This window comes from Furipterus horrens, unplaced genomic scaffold, assembly GCF_987537825.1.
Source record: "Furipterus horrens unplaced genomic scaffold, mFurHor1.1.pri manual_scaffold_1, whole genome shotgun sequence".
NCBI classification, from domain to species: Eukaryota; Metazoa; Chordata; class Mammalia; order Chiroptera; family Furipteridae; genus Furipterus; species Furipterus horrens.
In genome coordinates this window covers 166,041,129-166,064,764 of record NW_028327171.1, presented here as the reverse complement: position 1 = coordinate 166,064,764, position 23,636 = coordinate 166,041,129, and the positions used below count along the sequence as shown (strand labels likewise).

Here is a 23,636-nt window from a genome sequence, read left to right as displayed (position 1 = left end):
CCACACCGGTCAGGGCTTGGTGGGCTGTTTTAAGTCCATGCCAGTAAAAAGTGGCATATAAGCAAATTTTGAGTACAAATATTAAGGAGAGCTCAAGAATAACAGGTATTAATGAAATAAAACTAAACCATGTCAGTATTTAATCCACTTACTGAAAATTTGAGTATATAATATACTCTTGGTATTATGAAGAAAGAAAACCAAAAAATGAGAGATTTAAAAAAAGGAAAAAGAACAAAGTCTACCAACATATCAAGTTAAGAATTGTATCATGCGATGAAGCAATTCCATGTCTAGGTATACGATCAAGAAAAATGATAACATATGTTCACGTAAAAAAAGTTGTACATAAATGTTCACAGCAGCAATTATTAATAGCCAAAAAGTATCCTCAACTGTGAAGAGACAAACAAAATGTGGAATATCCATCCACTGGAACAATATTTAGCCACAGAAAGGAATGAAGAATTAATAAATGTTATGACATGGATAAACTTAAAAACATTTTTCAAAGTGAAAGAAGCCAGTCACAGAATACTACACGTATTACATGAAATGCCTAGATTAGGCAAGTCCATAGAAAGCAGAGTAGCAATTGCTGAGGCCTGGAGGGGTCGGGGAAAAATAGGGAGTGATTGATAATGGGTATAGGGTTTCTTCTGGGGTAATAAAATGTTCTAAAATTGAAGTGATGATTACACAACTCTGCAAATATATTAAAAAACCCCACTGAATTACATATTTTAAATGGGTGAACTGGATGGTATGTAAATTAGATCTTGATAAAGCTGTTAAAAAAATTAAAACAAATAGGGACTATATGTATTAGGTAGAACAAGGAATAAAGAAAAGGAGGCAGACACATTTGCGGAGTGCCACTGAGCCCCTGGGAAAGGAATGGTCCCGTGTCCACCACTGAGGGGACATGCAAACACTTGAGTAAACAGAATTTAAAGGCAGAGTCCTGACTCTACAACTTGTACAATATTAAGAGAAGCCCAAAGGTTGAAACAGGTTGAGAAGAGGTTTAAATGCTCGTCCTGTGTGTACAGTGCATGGTGATACAACTTTCACAGACAGGGCCTGTCCACGCAGAGCATATTTACAGTTTTCAAAGTACACTGGAATTGATTTTTAAACTGTATAGCTTAAGACAGAAAAGAATATCATGTAAAACAAAGCAGCCTTGAAAAACAGAACACACTTTTCTGTATACCTGTACTGAGAACATTACTGACAGCTGGTGGAGCTGAGCTAATAGAAAGCCCAGACAGACCCTGTTCAATTTCTGTAGTTCCTGGTGGTGACAAAGACGGAGGATTAACCGAGGACAGCTGGACCTTCCAAAAAAAGAAAGAGAAAAAAAAAAAATCACTCAAATTTACTTAAAAGATATAAACATTGGCTCTCATTGGTCCTATATATTTTTTTGATCATACACTAGCTGTCAGAGGTTTTTGCCTGGCACTCTGCCTTCAGCTCTCCTTCTTAAGTGTGATACATGCCAATGACCATGCACTGTCAGCCTCTCCCCTGGGGACTTGCAGCCTCTCAACACATGGTATCTACCCTGCTACACAAACTGTTTTAACTGCTTCCACACTAGGAGGAGATTCTACTCTCTCCCTCCTGACCACCCAAAAACCACTTTACTCAACCCTATAACACCACTGCTTTCCTCTTCTCTGAATTCTCAGCCAGTTTTTCTTTTTAACTTTCATTGTTCACGAAGAAATCAGCTGAAAGTCTTAATACTATGATAAATTCCTTATAAGGTTCTCAAGATGTCTAAACTCGTAAGTGCATCTTATCTTCTCTCATCAATGAATAAATGTGGCAGCCAGATCTCCATCTTCCAACCAAGAGAAAATGAGTGAATCTATATGGAATCTACAGATGGGTGAATGGCCCTTTTCTCCAGTTGCCATTTCACCCTCTGGTCTTCTGACTGCCCACAGTGGCTCATCTGGTTAGGGCAGCAGATATGGTCACAGAAGTCTGAACATATAACTACACTGTCTCTGGCCATGAGCCAGTGGTGGGGTGAGGAGGAAGCAGAGGGTTTATTTCCTCACAGCTCCTCTTCAATTCCTGTAGAATCTGGGATGGTCACACTGTGTACCCTAAAACAACAGTGGCAGAAGCCTTTTCTTTACAACTGTAGCATTTTCTTTTTGGATGTTTGGTTTTGATTGGCATGCAGACAAAAAAGGTAACCATCCCATGAAGCCTGCACAGGAAACATTTTAAAAGCCTTTAAATCTGTGCAAATATCTCTTATTCCTGAAAAAATCTTCATTTTGATCCTGTAATAGTCCCCACACACCTAGCCTTCTTTGCTTCCCAGTCAAGTTTCTGGAAATAGTAAGCACCAGTATCATCATTTTATCATCCACCATTCACCTTTTATTTCCCTTTTTCTTAAGACTTTGTTTTCCCCTGGGACTTCTAAGCTTCCTTTGCTAGGTCCATTTCCTCTGCCCGTCCATTTAAATACTAGAAATGTTCAAGATTCTGACCTCAGTCCTTTGACCCACCCAGGCCAATCCCTTGACAATTTTTATCAGTGTTCATTGGGTTACATTGCCCTCTCTTTGCTGATGATTCCTAAATCTCTATCTCTAGACTTGTCCTCTTCTTTAAAATCCAGACCTGTAGGATATCCAAATAAATATTCAAATTCAACATGGCAATACGTAACTCATCATCTGCCCTATCTCAATTAGTGTTACCACCACACACATCAACACTTGACTCATTTGCTGGAAACCTTATGCTATAATCAGGTAGTAAAGTTATCTTACCTCCGTAAACCCATCTTTAAGAGGAGTAATAGGTGTACCAGTCACCTGTCCTGGAAGAGAAATTTTCTTTCCTTCTTCAAAGGGGCGTGTAGGTATTCGATGCAAATACCCGTATCCAATGCCACATCCTAGGCTATGAAATTATACATTTTTACAAGTTACTGTTATCAATTATGGGTTGCATTTCATTGAGATATTTTAATATAAAAACAAATTTCCATTCTTTTAAATATGTTCACCCTTTTATGAAATAGCACCCTTCTCTCCACCACGGACACTAACTACCTTACTCTCCTTTATTTTTCTTTAAGCATTTATCACCATCTCCACACTGCATACTTATTTATTTTCTGAATCCCCTAATAAAATGTTAAGGTTCTTGAAGGCAGAGACCACGCTTTAATGCCTTGACAGTTCCTGGTACATGGCAGACACTGAATAATTATTTGCTGAATGGATGACACTGTCTTCCAAGCACTTCAGTATGATGATGTAATCATTTACACTTCTCATAGTTCTATTTAGAACCTGACACAAATTAATCCAAATTAATCCAGATTCCTTCTAATTCGTCCTCCTACAGTCACCAGAGACTATCTTTTAAATGATATGATCACACTGCTTCTATCCACAGTCTACTGGCCTCCCAATACAGTAGTCCCGCTCTATATCGCAGTTCACTTTTCGCGGCCTTACTGTACTACGGGATTTTAAAAATATTATATTTAATTACTTATCATGGATTTTTCGCTATATCGCGGGATTTTGCAGTACTGTATGAGTACGTTGTTAAAGTTACGTAGGTTTAAGAGCGTAGAATATGCTTAAGAACATAAGTAGTATTTATAAAAGAAGGAAAAAGTTAATAAGGGACTGGGAACGGGTTATAAGTGTGTGGTAAGGGTTTATAAAGGGCATCTTCTGCCCAAACTAAGGAGTGGCTAATGACCAAAGCCAGGCCAATCTACCTCTCTTGCCCATGGCTACATACAAATCTTGGGAGCAACAGAAAAACAAAAATGGCTCACCCTTTCAGTAGAGTAGTGATAAAATTGTCAATTAATCTTTCCTCTCTAAATCCCTAGAGGTGTTCTGAGTCCTGTCCTTTCTAAGTTGATTCTGTAGCTATTTCTTTGATTATATGAGTGATTACACAATAAATTCATGTTTATTTACAACAATGACAGCTGATCTCTACTGTCGGGAACCAAAGAACCCACATTAATACAATATCATAGTCCCATTGCCCAGAGTATATACAATAAATTCCTGACCACAGTATTTAAGGTCCATCACAATCAGGTTCCAACTATGTTTCTATCACGATTGCCTTTATCTCCCAAACTACTTGACACTTTCTGTGTAGGCCATGCACAGACGTGTCTGTATCTCTCCCCTGCCATGGCATTTATTATTGTCATGCGTACTACCACCACCAAAAGCTGGGAAAGCAGGCAGTGGACAACTTCAGCTCTTCCTTATCCAGGTCTGATTTTCCAATGATGCTTCATATTACAAAATTACTTGTTCTTTCTTCTCTTACTTTTCCTCCCTTCTACCAACAAAACTGCAATTCTCACTGAACTGGATCTCAGATAAATTTGGAGGAAGAGTAAGATTAATTAATTTATACTGATCAATGACAGCCTCTCAGTGGTAGCTGCATTTTAAAACAAGGTATCTCTTTATCAAAATAAGTGGTGGTAGAGAGGCAGTTGAGGCAACAGCAAGACCTTCTGCAAACTTAAAGCTTGCCCAATAATGAAACTAAGAGAAATATGCTTAAATGAATAATATGTGGTGAGCCTCTGAGGAAGGACTAAAAACCAGAGGCAGACATATGCCAAATGAGGGCAGGCTCAGGAAAATGGTCTGTATTGGCCTGTCTAAAGCAGTGGCTGATCAATGGTGCTAAACCACATCAAAAGGAAAATGTCTTCTAAAGAAGAGGAATAACTGCCAGAGTCTAGAAAAGAAGGGCTCCAAGAGCAGGAATGTAGCAGTGTAATTAAAAATTGAAGAACTTGTGATGACTTCACCACCCGCAGAATGTCCCTTTTGCACTTTGAGTCCATGCTCACCAAGTACTCTTGTGGTATTGGGCTGGCCAAAAAGTCCATTACGTTTTTGCTGTATAATGGCTCTGGTAGTGCTCAGGTGTCTTTAACTTCATTTGAAGCAATTTTGTTAGATTGTATTATGACAGCTCTCATATCAACTGCATTTAAAAAAACTTTTTAAAATTGGTGAATTTTTGCACAGCCATTTTAATATTGAAGATAGAAGAAGATACACAACATTTTCAGTGTTTTATGCTTTATTATTTCAAGAAAGGTAAAAACTCGGAAGATATGTGCAGTGTATGGAGAAGGTGCTGTGACTGATCAAACGTGTCAAAAGTGGTTTGCGAAGTTTCTTGGTACTATTGACATTTTGGTCAAGTAATTCTTTGCTGTGGGGCTGTCTTAGGCATTGGAAGATGTTTAGCAGCACCCCTGACTTCCACCAGAAGTCAATAGGGGGAGATGGCTGACATAGTCAAAATATCCAAATCAATAGTTATTGGTGAAAATGAAAACCGTGTCTTTTATTTTACAGAAAAACCATAATGAACTTTTTAGCCAACCCAAAACTAATCCTAGAGTGTTAGTGTTCTACTGGAGAAACTATCAGTTTCTTTTATAAGTTGAAAATTTGCCATTTTAATAAATACAGCAGCTTCTTTGCAAATTTAGTTTATATCAGGCAGTCCCTTAGAAATTAGTCGACTTTGAATGCCTTGAGAGGATCCTATTTCTTTGGTTATAAACCTGGACGATGGACAATGATAACTCGATCAAAAGTATTGCTCCACACAGGCCAGATTCTTAAAATGACACCTCTATCTCATTTTCTCAAATTGCAACAACTTAGCATTCTGGTGACAACATACGTTCAGCTGCAGAATCTCAGGTAGTGTGGGCAAAGGTATTGTGTCCCTGCCATCAACTAAGTCCTTCTTTTCCCAGTAAATGCCAAAACTTTTACAAAACATTTGGAAGTTTCCAAACCCTAGGCTTTTCTATACTTAGGACTTATGCTCAAATTCCTCAAATTTAAAAACATTCTTAGGACTTTGGAAATAGTGAAAATTTTGTACAATTTATACATCAGCTGAAAGACCTAAAGAAGCAAAGTAAATCAGCATGCTTTGCTTTAGTTTGACTTTTTGAAGTTAGGGAATTGATTTGATAAATAGTTCAAGAAAACTAATTTTATAAAGTTCACGTGCTTGGCTTGATCTTCCTTCTAAATGTGTTTTATTGTTGTTGCAATTTTATCTAACTTTTGGTTGAAATCAGCCTATTTCTGAAAGCCAGCAGTTTCTACAAAGTCTAAGAAATTTCCTCAGCAGTTAGAGAAAGTTACATTGGATTGTCTCATTATTGGGGAACAGAATTAGGAAAATAAAAAAAAACTGAACTATTTTATTAAACGAACAAAACCTAATTAAATAAGGTTGTTCTCTTAGGTCAGTAAAGACGAGGGCTATAGTATATATACGAGGTCCTTAAATATGTCTTTTAAAAAAATGAATAGGGGCCTTGACCAGGTAGCTCAGGTGGTTAGAGCGTTGTCCCAATAAGGCAAGGTTGCAGGTTCAATTCCTGATCAAGGCACATAAAAGAATCAATCAGTAAATGCTTAAATAAATGGAACAATAAATCAATGTCTATCTGTCTGTCTCCTTATCAACAACAAAATGAATTATCTGGTTTACTATTCTAGGTCAATACTTTCCCTTTCTCAAGAGAAGTCTTATAATAAACCGATTACTTGTTTCAAAATAAAAACAATCCATTTTTACAACGCATCTAAGTTTAAGCAGTCAAAACTTAGTCTAAACAATGACCTTACCTGCCTTCTCCACCCCATGCAGAATTTGGTGTAATAATCACTTCTCGACAGTTATCAGTGTCTGTATTATACACATAAAGCTTCAATGGTTTTGCTTCATGTGATTCAATAAGGCTGAATAGGTCTTCAGACTGCAAAGAAAAATATTTTTATGTCACTGAATTCTAGAACAATGGGTCTCAAACCTGCCTAACATCAGAATTACCTGAAAACTTAAAACACATACACACAAATTATGAGCTGTGCCTCAGACACAAAATCATTCCATAAAACTGATACCCCAATTAAGGTTTAATTTAATATGTTATCTATTTACTCTGTGCAAGGCCTATATCTGGTTCCACAAGACCTAGTCAGCCATTTTAGTAAAACTCTTACACATCCAAAATTCTATACATTCTGCTTTTGCTCTTCATGATGAAGACCTGGTTATCTGGGCACCTTATTTTTCTCTCATTTTTAATTTAGCAATATATGCTCCCACTAGCTAACAGGCAAGGAAAAGGATCTGACTAATATAAGAGCCAATTTTGTTACATTAAAAAGGAGAAGAGAAAATGAAATCAATAACCAAAATGAGGGTTTTATTTAGTGTTGAGGTACCTAAGTGCTTTCTGTATACCATATACAAAATCCGTGCAACTGCTATGCAGTATGCATTTTTCCTCACAGCTATACTTAATAAAACACCCTCAGGCATAAGAAATCCTGCCTGGCAAGACATAAATTTCAACTCTAAATGCAAAGTATGCAAATATACTTATGAAGTTAAACATTAATAAGAAAATGTTATTTAATTCTCATTATTAATATACACACTAATTACCTCATTCATGACAGTATCTGCTCCAATGATATAATCACTGTGAGGTCTAAGACCTGCCAGTGCCGCAGGAGAATTTGGTTCCACTTCCTAGGATGACACAAAAACACACCCCAAAATGAATTACAGTGATTAAAAACCCCTATATTTGTAACTATCTTGTTAGAGATAATGTTTGGAACTACAGTATATTTTTTAATCTTCCAAGCATAACAATCACATATTTAATAAATATTTAAAATATTTCTATAACTATCTGCTTAACATTTCTTCTCATAATGGACACATTATCGGAAAAATAGTTCTTAGGCATCTGTATTTACTTCTCTTCCTCATGCACTTAAAAAAATAATCCAGCTCTCCATCCCGAAGGACGTTGGTGTTGAGAATACAAACACCATGTCTTCCAGCGCTTTGGCAAAACCTCAGATGCGAGGCCTTCTGGCCAAGCATCTGCGAGTTCATATTGCTGGAGCTGTCCTTGCGTTCCTGGGGCTTGCAACTGCCTATAAGTTTGGTGTGGCTGACAAAAGAAAGAAGGCATATGCAGATTTCTACAGAAATTATGATCCCGGGAAGGACTTTGAGGAGATAAGGATGGTATCTTTCAGAGTACAAAGTGATCTTGGAATGTAGAGAATTTCTTTGGGCTGAATTTCATGGAAGTTTGTCACTGACCTGTGTTCCTGAACTATGAAACATGAATGTCTGAGCCAAGGAATAGTTTCTCTTGAGAAATAAACAATTAGGAAAAAAAAAAATTCCATGTTTTAACAGCAATGAATTCTGACTTTTCAGAAGTAAACAGACTAATAATAACAACACCACCCCTACAATCTCACCAAACTGGAGACGACCACTGCTAGAACACCTTTCTACACTACTTCCTAAACTGCAAGTAACAGCATATAGTTGGTACCTACCAACACGTGCCAAACGTTTTCATTTGCCCCATCAAAGCTGCAGAAGCGAATGCTCACTCCCAACAAACCCTGGCCACCCCACATGTTACTCGGTGTGACTGAGGTCTCTCGAAGCTCCAGTGTTTTGCTACTGTAGATAAGCATTTTTACAGGCTTTTCAACATTTGCTTTCAGTAGATCCTTAAGAGTATCATTGTCTTTATTCTGTGAACACATAAAACCATTTTTCTTTAATAAATAAAAATTTAATGTTAACTATCTTAACTTAAGCATCCTATGGCCCTACTGGAGCAATATTAACAATCAACACAAAGCATTCAATGGGCAAAGGTTTCATTAACATTCAAACATTCTTCCAAGTAAAAGAATGCTAAGAAGTTAAGAACAACTCTTACATTAGCAACAGCTTCTGATATTTTTCTAACAGCTGACTACAGATCATGGAACTTCCAACTCAACATGAATTGAAGTGATCTAGGGCTTTAGTGATTAAAACAAACAAACAAACAAAAAATCCATAATAAGTCATATTACTAACAGGATTCATATGACTTTGATTTAACATCTAAAACATTTGCTGGCACTGCAAATTTTGGATTCTACTCCTAAATATACAACTTTACTTATTCATTTGGAACTGGCAGGCAAAGAAAATGGAAGCAGTATGTTAAATATTTCATTACATAAATGAATAAAGGCCATTATGTAAAAACGTTGATAAATAATAAACAAAAACTTAATACTGTTTTGAAAAAAATTAGCCAAGTAGCCACTGTGATAAAAATTTCCTTTGCTGAAATTATATAATTTCCTTTTTTACAGGACTTTACTACAGGTAAACTGAAAGCAACTTAAAAGAAGTGGTTTTAATTCTATACTTATAGGACACCTCTCTCTCTGGTTCTAGCAACATTACTTAAGATATACAAGAAAACTGGCAAGTTATTTGAAAATCTTTACTAACACATTTGTCAATAACCTATAAAAGTCTGACACTTTAAAAAAAAGCAAATGTTTTCACCTTACTTCTTTCTTTCTGCTTAAAATATTTAAATATTTAACATATAAAAGTCTCCAGTGATTTTATTTCCCTAAAATCATCACAGGAGTATGAAGTATAGTATTTCATATTTGATGTTTTCGTATGTTTACTAACACTTATTTTTTTTAATTGATAGGGGGTAGGCGGAAGGAGAGAGAAACATCAGTTTGTTGTCCCACTTATTTATGCATCCATTGGTTGATTCTTGTATGTGCCCTGACCAGGGACTGAACCCACAATCTTGGTGTATTGGGACTACGCTCTAACAAACTGAGCTACCTAGCCAGGGCTACACATAATTATTTTTACAAACTGATATCATATTTTATAATGTTTGTAACAAATGAATAAACATCCATCCCAGATAATCAGAAAAATTCCATTTTTCAAAAGATTACAAAATACCGTAGACAAAAGTACAAAAAGCTGAACTTACTAATCTTGAACCATTAATAGAAACAATGAAATCAAAGAACGGCTCCAGTCCAGCTCTATGTCCTGGGGAATTTTCCTGTACCTGTAAAAACAAAAATGCCAATATGAAAAATGCAAAGCTTAATTAAAAACTCTTAAGTAAAAATTTAATACCTCTCTCTTTTCTGTAAAAATAGATTAACATTATTAAGGAATTATAGATACACACCAGTTCTTCCATTTCTCTTCAACTCTCCCAGATGATAAATACCCTTGTAGCTTCCTAAATTCTACCCATTCTCTTTATTTTTAAAAATACTTTATTTATTTATTTTTAGAGAGAGGGGAAGGGAGGGAGAAAAAGAAACATCACTGTGTGGTTGCCTCTCACGTGTCCCCAACTGAGGACCTGGCCTGCAACCCAGGCATGTGCCCTGACTGGGAATCGAACCAGCCACCCTTTCGTTTGCAGGCTGAGGACATCTGAAAGTTGAAGAAATGATATGAGTAAAAACCCAAAAGGAGGAGTCTGAAAAATCAGGATCATAATATAGCATAACTAGACAACAGAATGGTGTGGGATAGAAATGCAGAATTACAGGTTTTGAAAATTAGAAATCTCTAACCCAAGAGGTCTTTGGGTGGCTTCAAAGAACATTGCAGCTCCTAAAATTATATGCAACATTTTCTATGAATCAGCAGTCTTCAGTGTGTAAAGATTCATCAGATTCTCAAAGGGTTTCTCCATGCCACAAAGCGTTAAAAGCACTTAAAAGAACTCTGTGGAATTCCTTTATTTTACAGGTGAAGAAACCATCCTGTGACTTGCCTATGGTACCAAAGCTGGCCAGTGGTAGAGGTGAAACTCAAAAACATTTTACAACTTTTAGTTCAATAAGGAGGCTGCTGGAAAGAAAGAGTGGAGCCAGATATATATTGGACTTTAAATGGATGATTAAGATTATTCAGCTTCTTAACAACTCAAATGTTTAGCATCCCTACTTTGAAATGGATTAAAACGATTTAATTTTCTAAAATTGCAATAATAAAATTAGTAGCTAGTAACAGCGGTAATGACAAAAGATCAAAAAGTTAATGCAATCCACTTTGCATTTCTCTAAAATATTTTCATAATGTTTTAAGGAATGTTTATTCTGTTGATGTTATTAAATACTATCAAAACTATCCTATGAAAACAAAGTTTGCACTGATATTTGTAAACTGATTTTCTCTGAGAGTTCTAATAGTCAATTCTGAGGTTATGCAAATAATAGATACACACATTCAACCATACATAAGTCTGTAGCTACTTACACAGTAACAAATAATTTTAATGCTTTCAAAATGGGACCCAGATTGTTCCAGGTATGTGTCATTTCTAATACCTGACTTCTTGGATTAATGACACTAATCTTGGATTAATGTTATCTTTTATTTATTTAAATCCAAATTATACTTATCACTGCCTATGAAGAAGTAAAACTAAATTTTTTGAATTTGTCACAGTAAGGAATAGTTAGCTGCCCATTATAAAACTGTGTGATTTTGCTTTATGCAAATTTTCCTGCAAATGTAGGACTAAATCATTTTGTAAATTAAACAAGTTAAATTATCAAAGGGATTTAAAAGTGTTAACTCTAATAAAAATAATATATATTTGTTTTGTTTCTGTATACTCAAGTTTTCTTAAATGGGGGCTACTATATTCTATATACAGGGTGGGGCAAAAGTAGGTTTACGGCTGTGAGTGCATGAGTTTATTCTTGTATTATTTATTAATTTTTGAATTATTACAAATTCCCCACTCTGTATTATCAAGCAGAGTATCTAGGTCCCAAAATGGAAGATAGATTTCTCCTCAAACAGCAGCTCTGAAAGGAAAAAGGTAGCTACTTGGAGCTATTATGAGAAGAAAAGCAAGCTCAAGTCCCAGCTAGCTGGGAAAAAGTCAGGGATCTACTAGGTGTGAAACGTCTATTAGGTTCCTATCAATTAGGTGTAAAATGCTTCAGGTGTGAAGAGGATAATTAGTATAAACCCCAGGAGCTCCCTCAGAGTGAAGTTTCTCCTTTAATAGGGTCCACATGTAATCCTATTTTACCTAGAAACCAATCTGTCCATTCATCAATTTCACACTTCTCCACTGAGGCTGCCAAAAGTTTACCCTTTAGTTAAAAATGGCTGAAGACAGTGCTTTTTGTAATGTCATCACCAACTTAGAAAGTTGATCTCACACACTGATTCTTATCATGCCACCCCATGAGTATAAAGTTTTACCACCAATATTCATTAGACATACTCTTCCCCAAACTCAAAAAAGATTTAATAACTAACTTCAAATTCTAAAATAAAGGTTCTCTAATTCTATTTTTCCATTTTCATGTGCTATAAACATCGGTATCTTCTGTTTCTAATTAACCTTGAAATTAATTTCTTTCCTAAATTTATTTACATCATTAGTACAACACCAGCAAAATCCTAGCAATTAGGTATCTTAATTACTGCTTGGAAGCCAGCAGAGGGAGCCCAAGGAAATGCTCTCTTTGACCCTAATACACTTAAAAGGAAATTTCCTACATTTCATAGTATGGAAAGTAAGATCTACAACAGAGCAAATTAAACACCCACACAGGTAAGTTTCTCTGGCAATATTATCCATGGATAAGAATCTCTTAGGCATCTAATCTCTCAAGCATCAGATTACCACTTTAATACTTCCTGCCCCTTATGAGATCTGATCGTTGATTCATTGCATTTCCTTCAAAACATCTTAATACACACACAGCACTTAGCATTTATTATTGGGTCAAATAGCATAGAAAGTTAAGATGTAAAGATTAAATCTGAAAATTGATTAAGATTTTGAGAAATGTACAATGAAAAGATAATGGTTTTAGAGTAGACTGGCATGGTTTTGAGCCGTGGTTTGGCCTACTTATTAGCAATGTGAGCTTGGTAAAGTTTATCTTCATGGGCTTCAGTTTTCTCATCTGCAAGTAAGGGATAATGTCATCTACTTTACTAGATTATTATAGCAACTGAATGAGTAAGTTTATGAAATGCTTAGCTAAGTCTGACATAATCTTAAACTAATCTTCCTTAAATTTGCAATCACCATCTGAGGGTAAATCTTTATTACCAACTAATTCCTGGATACTAGATTACTTTTTTAATTATGTATTAATTGTCTCACCCATTAAAAAAAAAAAGACATAAAATGTTAGCCAGCTAGGAATTGGTAAGTGTTGTCTCTCAAAAATCACTTCCAGATGGATGACAGCTCGAAAGATCAAAGGTAAAACAATAAAGCTTTTAAAGAAAAACGCAGGAAAATATCTTTGATATCTTCAAGTATGAAAGGACTTCTTAAACAGGACACAAAAAAGTACTAACCACAAATTTAAAAAAAAAAAGGATAATCTAAGTTATATAAAAACTACAACCTTCTGTTCATCAAGAGTAAAAAATTGAGAGTAAAAAAATACAACATACATTCCACAAAGGAACTGTATTCAGAACAAATTTAGACTACTGCAAATCACTAAGAAAGAGAGATGTAAAGCCACACATGGATACCATGTCATATCGACAAGAATGGCTAACAAGAAAAGACCAGAACAAGGGCTGACGATAACATGGAGAAACGGGAACCCTCATACACTGATGACAGGAATGTAAATGGTGCAGCCGCTGTGGAAAATAGTTTGGCAGTTCCTCAAAATGCTAAACACAGTTATCATATGGCCCAGTGGTTCCACTTGTAGGTATATAACCAAGAGAAACAAAAACATGTTCAGGTAGAAACTTGTACACAAATTTCATAGCTGGATTATTCATAAAAGCCAGAAAATGAAAACTCAACTGATGTTTAACTGATAAACAAATGTGGAACATCCATAAAATAGAATATCTGGCAATAAAAAGAAATCAATACTGATAGATGTTACAACATGAATGAACCTTAAAAACATTACACTAAGTGAAAGAAGCCAATGGCCACTTATTGTATGATTCCATTTAAATGTCCAGAAAAGGCAAATCCATAGAAAAAGAAAGTAGATTAGTGGTTGCCAGGGGCCAAGGGTAGGGAGAATGAGGAGTAGAGCTGCTAATCGGTACAGTTTCTTTCTGGGGTGCTAAAAAGGTTCTGGAATTAGATACCAGTGAGAGTTGTACAACTCTGTTAATATACTAAAAAAAAAAAAAACCCCACTGAACTGTATACGTTAAAAGACTGGAATTAATCTCAATAAAGCTGCTTAAAAAAAAAAAAACCTGATGGAGAAATGGCTATAAGATTTTAGCAGACACTACACAAAAGAGGATATTGAAGTGGCCAATATACAAATGTGCTCAACTTCAACTGTCATCAAGGAAATAAATGCAAATTAAAACCACAATACTACTACATACCTATCAGAATGATCAAAACAACAGAAGATGGAAAATACTAAGTGTTAATGAGGATATGGAACAATCAGAAACCTGCTGGTGGGAATGTAAATTAGGAAACTATTTGGCAATATCTATTAATTATTGAACTATGCACATCTTTGACCAAATACTCCACTCTTTAGTATACACAACAGAAACGGATATACATGTACTCCAAAAGACATATGTACATACAGTATAATAATGTTCACAGCAGCACTATTTGTAATAGCCCCAAACTAAATACTATGCAATGTCCATCAACAGAATAGGTAAATTTTGGTATATGCTCCCAAGGCATAAAATATATTAATGGAAGTCTCTACAATACCCAACATGGATAAACCTCATAAGCAATAAAATCTCACAAGAAGCCAAACACAAACAAATATCTATCTTTTATATGATTCCATTTATATAAAATATAAGAACAGGCTGAACTAACCTATGCTGTTAGAAATCAGGATAGTATTTATTCACTGTGGGGAGTAGTTGGGATGTGACTGGAGGGGGTGGGATGCCTGTTAACAGTATGTTGTATGTGAAAGTTCATTAAGCTGTACAATTATGTACACTTTTTTAACACAGAAAGTTTAAAGATATGCTCCCTCTATCCAAAAAGTGGAAATTACTTCAATCTAACAACATATAAGGAACACGATTTGAAAATCAGCAATTATTTAAGTCTAAAACGACTATGAGCAGGGAATGTGAAGGCCACAAAGTAACTTACTTACCTTGCTCATTCTTTTTCTTTTTTCAAAAGATTTTTCAATTACAGTTGATGTAGAATATTACATTAATGGCCAGTGTACAACAGAGTGATTAGACATTTATATACCTTATGATCTTCTTCGCAACACTACTTCAAGATCACTGTTTGATTCTATTTACATTTATTTTACATAGTTTGGATATCTGATTTCCAGGCCACCAATAGGCAGAGTAATAGCCAAAAGAACTGAAAGAGGAAAGGGATGCTACCGCCACTTAATTATTTAAAAAGTGTCTGGCAGAAAATTTTTTTTTAATTACAAAAATAAAAATAAAAATGAAGCACCAGTCTTGACCCACTTACAAAATCCTACCAGGCAAGTACTTAATGTGCACTTAAAATAAAAGGTAATTGTGATTGTGTCTTGTTGTAGGGAATACAAATATTTTTTTAAATTTCTGCCCTTGAGTTACAACTTTTTCTGATGATGGAAATCTGTATGTGTGCCGCCCAATATGGTAACCACTAGCTACAGATGACTATAACACATTTGAAATATGGCTTGTGTGACTGAGGGATAGAACTTTTTATTTCATTTAGTTTTAATAATTTACATCCAAGTTTAAACAGTCACATGTGGCTTGAGGCTACCACACAGCACAAGGCTAGGTGATCACTATGTGATCTGTAGTTCAACATGGGATGTTCATTGACAGTCACCAAAACATGAAGTGGTTAAAATATATTTAGCACTTATGATGCTGGAGAAGCACACAATCACAATACACTTTAAAAATATTTCTTTCTTTCTTTTTTTTAATTCCCACCTGATGAAATGTTTATTGATTTTAGGGGGAGGGGAGAAGAATACGGATGTGAGAGAGAAATACAAAGATCGGTTGCCTCCTGTATGCGCCTGGACCAGGGACTGAACCCACAACCTAGGCATGTACCCTTTTGGTGTATGGGACAACTCTCCAACCAACTAAGCCATCTGGCCAGGGTTTAAAAATAGATTTTAATATATCATAGTTTCCATACTTAGAAGCAGTAAATACTCAGTTTTAAGGAAAAAACACTCTATGCAAACCCATTCCCTGAGAGTTCAAAAAACATGATGAAGTTGTCCTTTTTCCAATTTCTCAGGCCATGATTACTTTGAACAATTAAGAAATATACTAAAACAGATGAAAATATTAAAAGGCAACTATGCTTACAAAATGATAATTATAAAAAGAAATGTTTCCAAAACATGGACAGGTAAATGAAATTATGAACAGTTATTGGTATTTACCAATATAAGAACCACAAATGAAAGAAATACTTCCCTCATTAGCACTCTAGAAAAAAAAAGGACGATGAAACCTGCTGGACATTTTTTACTCCTCAAGGTTAGGAAAGAAACTGCAGTGAAGGGTCATCCATCCCCATCACATAAAAAGAAATCAGCACCCATGACTAGAAGATAGATTTTTGAATGACCGACTATGCATAAATGAATCCCGCAAGTGGTGTCATTCAACTACCACAGGGAGTGTCAGTGGGTGCTGAAATCAACTTAGTGGATCATGACAGAATAGATAAATGTGAAAAATTTCAGAGTAGACAAAATACCAAAAATTCATGATTTAATGAGGATCAGTTTTTCATGAAATGTAGCAGTATAATACCCACTGCAATGGAAATGGATATTTCTTATTTTGAGTTGTAATAAAGTTTGAAAAACTGCCCTGTAAGATACTATTAACTGTTTTGTCCAAATTCCAGGTAACAAATAAAAGTACTTAAGCTTTTTGACTTTACCTTCACCTTCTGATACTGAATCATTAGGAAGTTTTACCAGATTTAGCCTGAATTTGTGTACAGACTGAATAGTTCTATACCAGTTGCTTTCCAGTGGAGCATCCATCTCTTCTTCTATAAAAGTATAATAGCACTTTATACTAGATCTGGGTGTTTTTGCATGAACCCCTCTCTTTTATATCCTGATTTGGGGGAGAGAGGGACAGCAGAGTTGAAGAGAAGATTTTGGGTGGAGTGTGTGGGAGGAAGGGAGGCAGCCTCCCAACTGCCCTGGCCCACTTACTCCTTTACTTCCAGCTGAGAAATAGAGCTGCTACTTCAGAGGAAACCACAAGGTTACTTTCAGAACATGGGTATTATCAGACTAGGTATTTTATAAGGTGACATACAAAGATACACTTTGCCCAAATTTCTGGCTGGTGTGTGAATTATCTTAAGTTTTCTAACCATGGAGGTACTTCCATAGAATTGACTCAGTGGAATGTGTCCCTTCTCTATTAACTTTATACTGCACTGCCAATTCCTTCACATATAACAAGTAGGTAAGTTCCACTGAATAACTTTCTGTCTATACTGTCATCTCCTCTAGCTCTCAATTTAATGTTAATAAGTTCACTTTTGTACTGCTTTTAAAACCAGTAGAGATGTTAATAAGGCTAAAAAGTTAACTTCAAGTAACATCTAAATGAAGGCTCATTTCAACCATATACATAAAGCTTCATATTATGTGTGTGCTTAAGTAATCAAAATGATAGGAAAAGGGCTGGAAATGTGATGTTAATAAAAATAAAGTCTAAATCCTTCAGAGTTATAAAAAGGCACTTTGGAGTCGGGGAGCTCTTCCACATTTGAAAAGGGCCAGTCTTCCCATTTGGCACTTGACACAAATGTATAGTAAATAATTCTGCAGTAAGCAGAAGAGTTCAAGCCTCCCTACTAAAACATTCTTCTTCAGTGTTCTACCACAGTAACTCAAAGTGCACATTCTCCTGATGCTGAACCCATGATGTAACTTGTATGAGACAATTTGAAATAAAATTCTAATGGTAACTAAAAGCAAATAAAAACCCACTTTACAGAGTAGTTTCCTAGAAAATATCTGTATATTAGTAAAACAATGTTGAAATAAAGTGAAATCTGCTCCAAAAGAAGCAAAACTGACGACCTGTCACCTCATTTTATACTATTAAAATACCAACTTAGTTATTTCTTAAGGAAAACTGGTTGTGCAACTTTGGGCAATAATCTCCCTTATCTTTAGTTGTAAACTAAGGAGGCTGACTAGATAGTGTCTAAGATTTAAAAACTCACCCCGAAATAAGTCTAATTGTTGCTAAGTTATCTAAAGATTCTTACAGATCAAGCCCAACAAGATCATTTTAATAACAGACTTTTAGTCATTTTAATTACTGTGTTTAGTCACACTAGCAAAACAATGAAAAGGACACTGGCAGTCACATACTTCTTAAAAAACAGATATAAGGTGTCCTCAAACAATGAAGATCCTTAAAAATTACAAGGTACATTTAAAAAACTAATGGGTCAGATCTGATCCAAAATTTGTTTTAAACGTCAGCAGAGTTAGGTACATGACAAAAAAGTTACTCAATGATTAAATAGAAATACTACTTACAATGTTTAGAAGTATATTTTAACTAATATTGCCAGTACACTAGTGGTTCTCAATGGGTGATACAATAATGCAAATGTTAATAATAAAGACATCAGCTAGCATTTGTTGAGTCTTTACCGCATTCCAGATCCTATGCTAGTGCTTTACATGAAATATCTCATTTAATCTTCAGAATAACCAATGAGGTGGGCAACACTGTTTCAGCAAAGAAATTTAATGTGTTCATTTTTCTCCAAAATGTTTTTAATAAAGATTTTATTTACTTTCATAGACAGGGAGAAAGAGAGGGAGAGAAACACCAATGCCAGAGAGAAATATTCATTGGGTGCCTCCGGCACAGCCCCAACCAGACACCTGGCCCACAGCTCAGGCATGTGCCCTGGCCAGGAATTGGACCCCTGACCCCTTGGCTTGCAAGGGCAACACCCAATCCACTGAGACACACCAGTCAGGACATGACAAAGTTCTTTATTGCTGACAATGTGCTTGAATGATCTCTCATTGGTGCTTAAAAGAAAACAATCTCATCACCATTCTCTTCATGCTGCAGTAAATTACCTGCAATGCCAAGAGGGATGTGTAGTCTCCCAAAGTAACAACTTTGGTTTTGTACATGTTTGGGGGGAAAAGTTATCTTATTTTATAATCACAAATTCCAATCCACAGATTCTAAAATATACATCAAACCTTTGTGAGTATTTTCTAGTTTAGATTAAAGTTTTATTAGTGAATCAATCAAAATAATATAATTCTTTCAGTAGAATATTAAAGCCAGCAAAATGTGTATTGATGTTAGTGATTATTTGAAAATAATATGAAAATCTCAGAGGAATTATTAAAACACCCTGTCACTATCTGACCTAGAAGGCACTGGAGCCAGTGCTGTGCACTCTCCTACTTACTGATCAGATACAGAAACCGTAAATATCCACCAACAGCAGGTATCCCCAAATGAGGACCCCGAGATGACAGTCTGTACATTAAAGCACACTTCATCACAAAAATGTGAAAGTTATATAAACAACATGATACTACTAATTTGTTCAAGTGAATCAATCATTCATTTCCAATGGTACTTAAAATTCCTGAAAGTGTCCTAAGGTTCACATACATTGCATTCAATGGCATTAATAAACTGAAATATTCTGATTACTACATTTAAAAGCAATTCTGAAGGACGTTTATTAAACCTCACAGCCTTTCTTTAGAAGAGATTAATTTTGGGAGCAGGTCAGAATTTTTATGTGGTATTTATAACTTTATATTTGGAAAATGACATCAAGTAATGTTATCTTTTTATACGCGTTGTTTTTCAGAATGAGAAGCGGGTAGTAGTGAAAATTTTATGTTTTTCAAATGGCGGCATGAGCTTGAGAAACATGTTGTTAGTAGAATAAAAAATTATAACTATCAGATACTGGGAATTCACTTTCTCAAAATAAATACTGTGGCATATCATGTATATTATTAAGTCATCATTTAAGAACAGCAGATCCATATAATAGTAGATATGGTCTAGATACTCTATTTTCTATAGAAATAATTCTACTCCTTGTCACTTTCTCCTCTAAGGAAAGTACCTAATACAGTATGGCCCAGTCTGCAGCAAATAGTTTAGGAGATAAAGGCCTGTTATTACAATGGAGCCACACCTCATCTCAATGTCCTTTCCATCAAAACATCCATCACCTCGAAATCTCTCTTGGAGGAAAGTATAAGAAAGTAAACATGACATTTTCCATGTTCCCATGTTGGTATGAACAGTAGTTCCAAAATGTCCTCAGATACGTATGCCTCACCTCAAAGAGTATTAAGTGGAGAATGAAATTAATTTGAATATTTTAATTTAGACAGGGATCTTATAGTATCCATGAGACAACATCAAAAATGTAATTTTTGATTAATGGAAAACCTAGGCAAGAATTTTGTATTTGACACACCTCAACTGTAGTAACTCGCCATAACTTCTACAAAACTGAGAAGCCCTGGCTGACATTTTTCCTGCCTAATGTTAGGATTAGAGGACAGGAATAGTGAACCAGGAATTAGACCCACTGCATAAGGGAACCTGAAATACAATGTTATTTTTAAATGAAGGCTTCTGAACAAATTTTAAAATCTTCCATTAGGAGCCTACTTTTTATAATTATATATTTGTAAATATACAAATATTTCATGATTACAGAAGTTTTAGAAAATACGTTAAAGTTCAAAAGAAATATAAATGTACCCTGGCTGGGTGACTCAATTAGTTGAAACATTGTCCCATACACCAAAATGTTGAGGGTTCGATTCCCATTCAGGGCACATACCTAGGTTGTGGGTTCATTCCCTGGGTGGGGTACATAGTGGCAACTGATTGATGTTTCTCTCTCACATCCGTGTTTTTCTGTCTCTCTCTCCCCAACCCCCTCTCTAAAATCAATGAACATATCCACATATCCTCAGGTGAGGATTTAAAACAATTTTTTTCCAAAATAAAATAAATATAAATGTCACCATCCACCAATAATCCTTTTACTATCCTGGCTTATTACCTTCCATGTTATTTTCCTGGCTGTTCGAATGTACACAGACATACACGTAGAGACATACCTATGTCCACAGCATGTCTTGAAACACACCTTTCACTGAATGGACAGTAACTAAATCTGTGTACAGGACCTGATTTATTTAACAATTCCCCAGCTGCTAGATATTTAGATTGTAAAGCCAACATCTTATAACTTTTGGCCATACTGTACTTGAATATATCCTATCATTCAAAATCTTGTGAAACATGGCTAAGGGGCAATGTTAGGCAAAGGAAAAAAAGACTAGAAAAAAATACTTCAACATTATTTACCCTTGGATGGTAGAATTACAGGTAATTTAGGTTCTTATACTTTGGAACTAATCCAAATGATAAGTATTAAACATATGCTCACAATCAGAAAAAGATGTAGCAATTTACTAAAATGAAGATCAACATTCATAAGGATAACATTAAAATTTAGTAATTTGGGAAAATGTACATTTTAAGTGAAATCAAAGGTTGTAGATATATACATATAATAGCAAAAGAATAGGAAAATTAAATGTCCAACACCAGAAAAACCTACTATGGAGCTAAGTGAAACAAGAGACAGATCTATGTGCTGCTATGGAAAGATTGCCAAGACCTTTATCAAATGAGAAGACCAAGGTGTGTGTCTATATCATGTGATTCCAAAAGTTACAAAGGAAACAAAAAGAGTAAAAGGGGGGAGGGTGTATTACACATTTTTGAAAAGATACATATGAAATTATTTATGGTGGTTCCTTCCAGGATGGGGAGTCTGTGTAAAATAGGATCACAACATGAAAATGTGCATGAATACATAAAAAAATAAAACATAAAGAGGAAAGTACATTGCTCATAGCAGAAAATCTGAAAACATTTCAAGGTTGTCCTTAAAGATTTTAAACAGAATCTAACAACATGAAAAAATGGAAAACGTGTGAGGTTCAATATGAATCGTAGGGACTTTGAAGTATAATCATAAAACAGCAATGAATATGGATGTCAAAACCCAGTCATACGAGTTTTTATTACTAACAAGAAAATGGCCAGGGAATTTATTATTAATGAAAACTTCTAATTTAATCATTCTAGGACTTGTTAAACATGGGTGATTTTATTCCAAAATTATCCTGTCATATTTACTCTGGTTTATAAGCTCAGTAATCCAGTGGTGGAATATACTACCATACATTTAGGCAATAACAAATGAAAATAAGATATTTTTATATGTTGGCATTTAATACAAAGCTTTCTCCTTTAAAAACAAAGAAAACCAGTTACAGAGTCAGGAGCAAAGTGGGCTACACCTCAGATACATTTTTAAAATTCTCCTAAACTAGATGATCATTACTATTTTAAAGTTCCCTCTAATAAAACTCAAGCAAAATAAGAATTACTTTATCTTTTCCAAGATTTATGTTCCAGATGCAGATTAAAAACAAAGGTTGTCCCTAATGCTTCTAAAAATGAGATTTAAAGATTAATAACTATAGAATATGTATGAGCACTGATTTACTGAGGTGTACCTATGTAAACAAAATACACTTCAACTTGTTTTATGGCAAATTAAGTTGTTAACAGAAGTCAATGAATTGGAATCCTTTTGATGTGTACAGTTTTCTAACAGACTTTAAACTCTAACACTATATTTTACTGATTGAATGTATTATAAAAAGATCACGGCTCTCCAAGGATTCACGGCGTCAATCAATCACTGTGAGAATCAGCTAGTTAATGCGGGGTAACATAGCCCAGAGCCTAGAACTCAAAATCAAACCAGATAATAAGAGAAAAGTACTGCCACTAACTTGCACTTCACAACTGGAATCTGACACTTCCTTCTGCCCTATCCGTGTGGTACCTGGGGGCTGGCTTAACTGAAGGAACAGGAAGGTAATATGGTTTATTTATAGATTCCCATTATTTTCTGGGATAATTCTTTCCAACCAAGAGTGTGACTTAAAGGGGAATTTTCAGTAGAGTGGACAGACGACTAGACATGATAAAATCCTGAAGATCAGAAAGGTGACTGATCACAGCTCTATCGCACAGATATTCGGGTATTTTAAGAGCGTGTCCCACCTAAAACATGGGACCTAAGCCAGAAAATGACTGTAGGACCAGGAAGTGCACTTTCTCACTTTCAGTGAAAATGCTCCTGCCTCTGTGGAGCTAATTCCAAGTGGCGCTCTATTGCATCCTGAAATGGCGCTAGATTGGGGCCACTCTGTTGACAGTCAATCCCGTTACTACACCCGCAGGTGTCACAGTACATAACCAGCAATGCAACGTTTAAAGACTAGTTCCATCTGGAAAGGAACACATGCTTAATTCAACCCAGGCTGCCCCTAAGCAAGGGCTTAGCTAACGCCTTTTGAGATACTATGTTTTTCTGCATCCTGGGGGCTGAATTTGCTTTCCTTTATTTACCTAGATTGTATTTTTAAACGTTCCTCTCCTTTACTTCTTCCACAGCTGAGGCTCTAAACCTTAACTCTCCACCACGCCCCAAGCAGTCTTAGAAAGAACAGAACGGAAGTTCCCTCGGACAGGAAATGTGGAAGATGAAGATTGGAAAGGTCAGGAGCAACAAGAGAGAAAAAACG

At 35.4% G+C, this 23,636-nt stretch overlaps 1 protein-coding gene and 1 pseudogene across 1 annotated transcript in view; one reads left to right on the top strand and one right to left on the bottom strand.

The window, feature by feature from the left end:
- GORASP2 (golgi reassembly stacking protein 2) overlaps positions 1-23,636 on the bottom strand; it is a 30,797-nt gene that overhangs the window by 6,383 nt on the left and 778 nt on the right. The window contains exons 2-7 of the mRNA XM_090280672.1: positions 9,926-10,006; positions 8,448-8,651; positions 7,528-7,614; positions 6,702-6,832; positions 2,805-2,937; positions 1,217-1,340 (exon numbers count right to left, since the gene is read on the bottom strand). Of these exons, the coding sequence (XP_090136798.1) occupies positions 1,217-1,340; positions 2,805-2,937; positions 6,702-6,832; positions 7,528-7,614; positions 8,448-8,651; positions 9,926-10,006 (760 nt within the window). The remainder of the gene's footprint in view (positions 1-1,216; positions 1,341-2,804; positions 2,938-6,701; positions 6,833-7,527; positions 7,615-8,447; positions 8,652-9,925; positions 10,007-23,636) is intronic.
- On the top strand, positions 7,924-8,147 carry LOC150022214 (cytochrome c oxidase subunit 6C pseudogene; annotated as a pseudogene).